At 45.5% G+C, this 8417-nt stretch overlaps 1 protein-coding gene across 1 annotated transcript in view; it reads right to left on the bottom strand.

Moving 5' to 3' along the window:
- Positions 1 to 3212: 3212 nt before the first annotated feature.
- The window catches only part of IL1RAPL2 (interleukin 1 receptor accessory protein like 2), a 490204-nt gene continuing 484999 nt past the window's right edge, over positions 3213 to 8417 (bottom strand). The window contains 1 exon segment of the mRNA XM_081179011.1: positions 3213 to 5929. Within this exon segment, the coding sequence (XP_081035137.1) occupies positions 5229 to 5929 (701 nt within the window). The 3' untranslated portion in view covers positions 3213 to 5228.

Here is an 8417-nt window from a genome sequence, read left to right as displayed (position 1 = left end):
CGTACCCCAGGAGTTTGTGCTTCAGTCTCATTTACTGCTCTTTTAGACATGGCAGTCATTTTGTGCAGTGGTGGAGCTTCATGCTCCAGCACTTGGGGGGCGGGGTGGAGAGCAGGCAGGGGTGGGGCTGGTGTGTGTCCTGTGGGCATGGTGTTCTGCCCATAGGGGCGTGGTGCGCATCATGGGGGCATGGTGCACCATCCATAGGGGCATGGCGCCCAGTGCAGATGGGGGGCAGCCGCAATGGCACCCCACCGGGATTGCGCTGCTAGGGGTGGTGCGCTCCCCCCCCGCACGCCTCTTCCTCCACCAGTGATTTTGTGTTATGCTGGGCCATCCATTTTGTGACTGCTGCCCATGCCAACTCTTACAGAGGCAGCTTAACAAGGTGATAAACTTCCCCAGTAAATTGGCAAGAAGCAAATGTCTTATCCAAAGCAAAAAAGTGTGAAAACATCTGGAATGCCATGGAGGGCTGTCTTCTGCAGCTCCAGGCATCCATTTCCAAGCTTTTGCATGCCTGATATGTGTTTGGATATAGGCAGCACAGTTATGTTTGCTAAACCGAGTAAGAGATGCTGAGCTGGATAAATCTATCCCTTTTGGTTTCTCTTCATGTTTCATTTCCCCAACCTTAAGTTCAGGTCATCCTATGCTTAAATGCTCGGCCTTACACCCCCCCACCCCCAAACACCACAACAACTTGCATGCATATTATTGTGCATTTTCATTTTGCAATTCCATGCACATTTCTCTGTTCATATGTATTTTTGTACACAATAATACCTGGCAAAAACAATTAGCAGGCACAATTCCGCCTTCATAGGATGCCTTTTTGTATGTTATTTTCACTATTTATTTATTTTTGGCATTCTTGTTAGAGAATCTTTTCAGAAAGTGTTTGGTGAGTTCTCTTTACATTGTAATCAAACTTCTCTCTTGTCCCTAAGTAGATGCCTCAAGTGCTTTCTATGCCATTCTATAGTTATATGGAAGCTATCAACTGAATCTATTGCTTGGCCCCATCTGCACTATGATACCACTTTCAACAGTTATGGTTTCCCCCCAAAACTCCTGGGAGCTGTAGTTTGCTAAGGGTGCTGAGAGTTGGTAGGAGACCCCTATTCCCTGCAGAGAGCTACAGATCCAAGAGTTCCCTGGGGAGAGAGAACTATTGTTAAGCCACTCTGGAAAATTTTAGCTTTGTAAGAGGAAGCATTGGAGAGTCACTTCCAGTTAGTGTAGACAATACTGAGCTATACATTGTGATTCAGTATTGGCCAGCTCCCTATGTTCCTGTGTACATGTATGTAAAAGTGCACACATTGACCAAAAATGCCAGGTTTGCATCCCATTGTTACTTCCTTTTCAAACAGGAAACTCCACAGCTGGCTTTGCAAAGAAGGCACATACTTGCACAGGGGAGGGGGATCTCACAATGCAAACTATTCTGTCAACACAGGGGAATTACAAGTACATAAGAGACTCCCAGTTTTCAATGTGACAGCAGTTCTTTCTGGTAAGTATTGATAGTTCTCTGCAGAAACTAAGCATGCACGATGAGCATGGAATTCATTGCAGCATATGCACACCACCCAACCAAGGACATTAATATAAGCTCTACTTTTGCCAACTAGGAGATGCATACAAGATGGTGCATTAAACATACAGGACACAAAGTTAGTATCTGGTAAATTCCAGCTCTTACATTAATGGAGCAAAAGAGCTGTTCCTCCACGCAAGCTGATTTGCGCTGCAGCGCCAAGAGACACTCATGCCAATTTTCATTAAAGTAATGTTGCAGGGTATGTGGCTCTGCTCCACAACTTCACACAAAAGTTTTTGCTTGGCTGCTTCCATGGAAGAAGGACAGAGGTGTGTGTGTGTGTGTGTGTGTGTGTGTGTGTGTGTGTGTAAGTTATCCTGCTATACAAAAGTTAAATTCACATTCATTGCTCTGCCCACTTTTGCCACTGGCACAGGTGCTCTGGAAGATTTTCCTGAAGGGAATGCCGTCCTCAGGCTATCAAGCTTCCCCACCTCTGGCCTAAAGGTTAGTGTAATGGTGATGAGCACCCATCCCACTACAGTTGTGCTGAGAGTAGAGCTCAGGTCAGCGTCAGAAGACCCTGTCTCCTTACTTTGGAGACACATCAGGGTCATGGTGAGAACAAAGTTTGACCGGCTACCAAGGCAAGCCAAGATCTGCTGAGCCCCACCTTCAGGCAAGGTAAGGGAAATTAAATCGTATTGTTTTGATTCATAAATTTATTAAATTAATACATAATTCATATCCTCCAACACTTCTCAGATGAAAATAGCGACACATCTGAAGTATCCTAATTCTTATGCTAGCAATTGCTTTGTAGGCTGCTCTGCTGTTTTTTTCACACATTGCTAAAGGTTCTGGTCTGCTGTGTTACTTAACCCTACAGTAGCCCTGTCCAATGAGGTGTATGTTTGGTTTAGCAGTAGCAGAGGGTGGGGCAGCAGCACTTTCCTGTCCTGGCAGCAAATTCATTGCTGCTTACTAGGAAAGTGGGAGGGGCAAGGTGGTAGAGAAGTTAGCGTTGTGCAATCATACTGAAGAGAACAATTATGTTGCACAGTGCTGACCTCCCTACCGTGTTGTCCCTCTCCCTCCTCGTAAGCAGCAGTGACCCACCTGCTTGGTCAGGTAAGCACCACTGCCCTACCCAACGTCCTATACTAAATATGTTATATCAACAATTCAAAACATACCTCCGCTGCTGCAGCACATACTCTGCTGATGTAACTATGCCTTAGTATTTGTACATATGTATTTCTTTGCATGCAGGCTAGAATCAGGGTGCATCCACCACAAGCACTCATTTAAAGGCTGAACTTCTAAAGAACTTCTAAATCCTCAAGAGTGATCATGTTAGTGACTCACTAACTCACTATTGGAACAAGACGTCCCACAGTGGCAGGAAACAGGGACAAAGTAGTGGTTTACAAGGGCGAAATTAAAAGAAAAAGAAAAAGGTGCTCAGTCTTTGGTTGGGCAACATGTTAACTCGGATAACCAGAAGTGATGGATAATTCTCTCATGCCAGCTCTGAGATTCTTAAGTGCTCAGTGCAAAGCAAGGTGGTGTTGGGGGAAATTATCCAGTCTTGGAATACTTAATATCACTGCCTTCTAGAGCCTATCATGTGAGAGTGGGAGAAATCACGTGGGACAGGTAGGAATGGGGGACAAAAGTTTATTCAGTTTGTATTTACAGGTGAACCAACCTAATTGCACTTTCTGAAACAATATGTGAACCTAATACACTACCATCCTTTGAAATGGGCTCTTCTCTTGTGTTTTGCAATGCAGTTTTCCAGCCAAGATTTGATTTGTACAAAAACACACATACCAGGATAAAATGTGGGTAGAAACACATATATTAATAAAATAAGATACAAAAAGGAGAAGCATACATATTGGCGGTGGGAGCGGCGGCGGCGGGGTGTTCTGCAAAAATGTGTATACTAATGCAAAATTGCACTAAGCAGCTGATGGGTTTTCAGGAAGATTTAAAAAAGAAACTTGTAAAAGTGTGGAGAATTGAACTTATGATTGGAAAAATCTGAAGCTGAGAGAAACTGAAACTGTCAGCTCCACCCACTCCTAAGGACAGGCCACAGGGTTCCTAGCATGAGGACGCTCTGAGTCTGCACACTGCCGAGAACCGGTGATACCATTGCAGGATGCAGCCATATTGTTGGCCCTTCCCCTGTGATGAAACTCCTCATAACATTATTGAAGTGGCATGGGATGGAGCCACTAAGGAACAGCAACCACGTTGCTCTTCTAAAAAAAGAACCAGTGGTGACTGGTCCATTGGGGCAAAAGGGGCATTGCCTCACCAACCTGCCTGCCCTCAGCTAGCACCTGCCTGCCTGCCTTTTTACAGGCACCCAGTCAGGAGGTGGCCATGCAAGTCACTGGCTCTGGTTTCACCTGCTAGCCATCTTCTTTTCTTCCACCCCAACAATCTTAATGGGCACCAGCCACCACTGATCCTAAGTAGCCCACTGAAAGCAATGCAATGGGACTTGCTCAGAACGAATCTTTTACAGCGTTGTACCCAAGGGATGCAAATTCTCCTTCTGTTTTAGATGATTATCAATATGCCTGAAGTTATACCACTGGTAACCCGAACAATGCAGCACTTTTGTTTGTGAGTATTGCTGTATTATTTTCTTTCTATTGCTGACAATCTCTGTCAAATGTCAATTTGTAAGCTGTTACACCTTTAAATCTGGAAAACAGAGGGAGGGGGGAATAATAATATTCCTGTGCAAAACTTACATTACCATTAATACAAATTTTACAAGGTCAAGAAGTCTAAGAAATGTTCCAATCGGCAGCTGGTTAACAAGACAATACCATTGGTACATAAAATGCAAAAGGGAGAAAGTTCTTAAAAACCTGCAAAGCCAGTTTAAACAAGTTTAAAAGAAAAAACCCTACAGAAACAAAACTGTTGTTAAATGTCCTAATTTCTATAAGAAAAACACAATGGCAGCCACTGAGTTGAATCGAGAAATATCTTGAGAATGAAATGATGGAGGAAGTGAAGTGGACAACGTGTTCTCCAAGTGTAGGATTTGCTGAATGAAAACTAGAGGCTATCACCTGCAAATGTTCATTCACCTGGACCACCTTCCAAAACGTATTGGTGATTATCTTATAAGAAAGATGTCCTAAAATATTTCCTTTACAGGAATGTGTCCTCCAGGCATGATTTGAAAATACAATAATTCATTGTAGCTTGTTATGTTTCAAATTTTCAAACTGTGTTGTTGTTCTTACCTACCTATGCTCTTTCTATTAAAAAAAAATCCATTTATATCTCTGAATTACTAATATATAAATACAGACTATCACATATAGCATTAAATGTCACTCCATTGTCAGGCTGTAAACTCTACTTCAAAATACTCTCCAATGCCCTCATATATATATATATTTCATATAAAGAAGCATTAAAACTGTACATTAAAAGATATGAACTTATTTGTGAACTACAAAAGTAGGTTCCTCCACCACTTGCTAATAATTTTTGAAATGTAAACAAAGAGGTTCAAGTACAAAAAGTGTGTTACTTGTGACTTGGCAAAATATTTTGGCACCTGATGTTATATGGGTTCAAGGTCCTTTTAATAATTTGTCTCACTGATGCTCAATAAATCAGTTTCAAAATGCTTATATCTTTGCTACCATATATCGCTGGTGAAGCTAAGCTCCCTTGTTGACAATGGTAGCAGGGGGTTGTTCCTATGAAATTCCTGTGTTTCTTTCATGCTGCTATTAAGAGGCAGCTGTCCATTGAATAGCGTCAGGGGTATGTTACAGTAAGTGTGGTGATTACTGCTTATGGCGGCTAACGGCAAGGTTGCAGACTGCATGTCATACTCATATCCTCTGCAGTAATGTCTGGTTTGCACTGGATCCGGTTGTTGGTAATCGGTCAAGTCGGCCTGAGAGGCAACCAAGGAAGCAGAGGTGTCCGTCACAGCAATGGAAGGCACCGCCTGAAGATCCCCAAAGAGTCCCTGTTCAGCAGAATCTAGGACCTGGCGCCGAGATAAAACCTCTTTTTTCTTTGCAGGCATTTCATAGAGCAAGGTCTTCCAAAACTTTGAATTCAGTTTGTTGCTTTTTGGACCATTCCACTTGATGACTGAGGAAAGTTTAATAGTGTGCTTTAAAGATTCCACTTCCTGGTAATTCACTTTGCTTTTTAATTCAGGGCATTCAATGAAAATCACTTTGATATCTCCACTGACAAGCATGTTATGCAGTCTGTTTTCCATCTCAAAAATACTCCACCCTCTCCTGAGAACGTAATCCGGAGTTAGGATGATAATGAGTCTTCGGCTTTGTTCTATGCATCTGGAGAGATCGTCAAGGTATGCTGTAAACAGGAAGAGCAGAAAGACAGTAAAATAGAGAAAAATATACACTGCACCAAAGTAACAATGAAAAAATTAGCCTTGCAATTTAAGTAGGGGGTAACCGCTCCCTTATACCTTGGTCAGCTCTATAGTCTTTCTAGATTATTCAAGAGCACATCTCAGGAGATGACTGTGCCTTCTCTATGTCTTAAGCATTCTCTGTTTTCACATATCCTGTGAAGAAGGCATGAACTTCTGCCCAGGTAGATCAGTCATCTCTTGCTTCACAGATATCCTAGTGGTTTACATGTATTTGTTCCACAATAGACTGTGCAATGTGTTTCACAAGAAGTTTCCACTAGCACAGCTGTTGAATTGGATTCCTCTGTTGCACAGCATTAAGACTCCTGCACAATTAGTGCATGAAACAACTAATTCTACTTTTGACACCACCTTCCTCCCTGCTGAGTTCTACATGGATTAAGGAGGAAGAAGCTGACAAGCACCACCACCCCAGGGCCATCCATAAGGAGGAGGGCTGGCAGAGAACAGGCTGGTAGGGCAGTGCCCCATTTATGCAAATAGACCAGACTCCTCTGCTTTTGCTTCAACCACAGCAAGGTATTTACTGGGTCTAATCCCTGGATTGTCACTTCTGAGTCCTTCTTCCTGGCAATCTCTTGGCAGTTTTCTGGGGCCCAGTTTGGAGAGCTGACCACAAGTTGAGAGCCACCATGATTATAATCAGGAAGCTTTCAACCTGCTGCCTTTTGCACTGAGCTGATCAGGGCTGCAGACTGAAGAACAGCCTGGAAGAGGGTGCCTTCCTCTCCCACCCCCACCCCCACCCCCCAGGCTGCGGGTTTGTCTCCTTTGGCTTGGGAAGGCTCTAAAATGTTCCACGTTAGCTCTGGGCTTTGCCTGAATGTTGGTACCCCATCCCTGGCACTTATTCCAACATCTGCTAGCTTCCCCTAAGATATGGGTCCCAGGAATTTAGGCCTCTGGCTCCGTAGCCAGCTGTGCCTCAAATTCAAATGTGGCTCTATAAGCCTGCTTGCCCTCCGAACTCTCCTTAGACCACAACTTTCCCCTGTCACACTACTGACCCTGCTCTGTTTCCTTTCCAGGTAACACACCTTGAGTGTTTTACCTGGCTAGAATTGCTTGTCTGGATAGATGATAAAGGTGTGTGTGTAGAAACTAGCTGACTGCTGAAAATAAAATTTGCATTAATTGCCCTGCTCACTTTCATTTCTAGCCCCACCCACCACTGGCTTGTGGCCTCTGAAAGGTCAATCATTAGGGAATGTGGCCCTGAGGTTGAAAAAGGTCCACCCCTTTCCATTTTCTAGTCTTCCTACAAGCTCAGGATCATGACACCACTTCTGTTTCATTGCTCCTCCCTGCATGACCAGGAACTACAGAATAAATTATGCAAACAAAGGAAAAACATAGACCGTATTTTTCGCCCTATAGGATGCACCGGCCCATAGGACGCACCTAGTTTTTTGGGGGGGAAATCAAGGAAATTTTTTTTATTTCCCCCCCAGGTTTGTGCAGCCATCCCCAAGCTAGAAGAGGGGGACGGAGCGCTCCGTCTCCCTCTTCTGCCTTCAGGGACAGCCTCTCTAGCCTCCGTGGGGAAGCGGCTTGCCCCGCTGTACCCCGAGCTTATGGGGCTGGCGATGGGGAGAAGCAAGCTTGCGTCACCCCCCTGCCAGCCTCCAGATCAGGTCGGGGAATAGCGTGTGGCGGCGCTCCGCCTCCCCGCTATCCCCCGAGCTTGTGGGGCTGGCGGGGCGGGGGGAGAGAAGCAAGCTTGCTTCTCCCCCCGCCAGCCTTCAGATCAGGTCGGGGAATAGCGGGGTGGCGGCGCTCCGCCTCCCCGCTATCCCCCGAGCTTGTGGGGCTGGCGGGTGGGGGGGAGAAGTAAGCTTGCTTCTCCCCCCCGCCAGCCTTCAGATCAGGTCGGGGAATAGCGGGGTGGCGGCGCTCCGCCTCCCCACTATCCCCCGAGCTTGTGGGGCTGGCGGGGGGGGGGAGAAGTAAGCTTGCTTCTCTCCCCCCCCCCCAGCCTCCAGACCAGGTCAGGGAATAGCGGGGTGGCGGCGCTGTGCCTCCCTGCTATTCCCCAAGCTTGTGGGCTGCAGGCTGCTGCCCGCAAGCCTTGCGAGCCCGTGGGACCTCCCCCCGGGCTTGCAAGGCTTGCGGATAGCTTCCTGAAGCCTGGAGAGCGAGAGGGGTTGGTGCACACCGACCCCTCTCACTCTCCAGGCTTCAGCGAAAGCCTGCATTCGCCCCATAGGACGCACACACATTTCCCCTTCATTTTTGGAGGGGAAAAAGTGCGTCCTATAGGGCGAAAAATACGGTACATTTGCAAAATTTATTTGTTTGGAAATATAAAGTTTATTTTTTCTAGTTTTTCTTGGTGCACAGTTTCAATTTAATTTGCTTTTTTAAGAAAAAGCACAGGAGTACACATTGCTTTGCTGACATATCAAT

This window comes from Podarcis bocagei (genome assembly GCF_964188305.1).
Source record: "Podarcis bocagei genome assembly, chromosome: Z".
NCBI lineage: Eukaryota > Metazoa > Chordata > Lepidosauria > Squamata > Lacertidae > Podarcis > Podarcis bocagei.
This window is presented reverse-complemented; position numbering and strand designations above follow the sequence as displayed.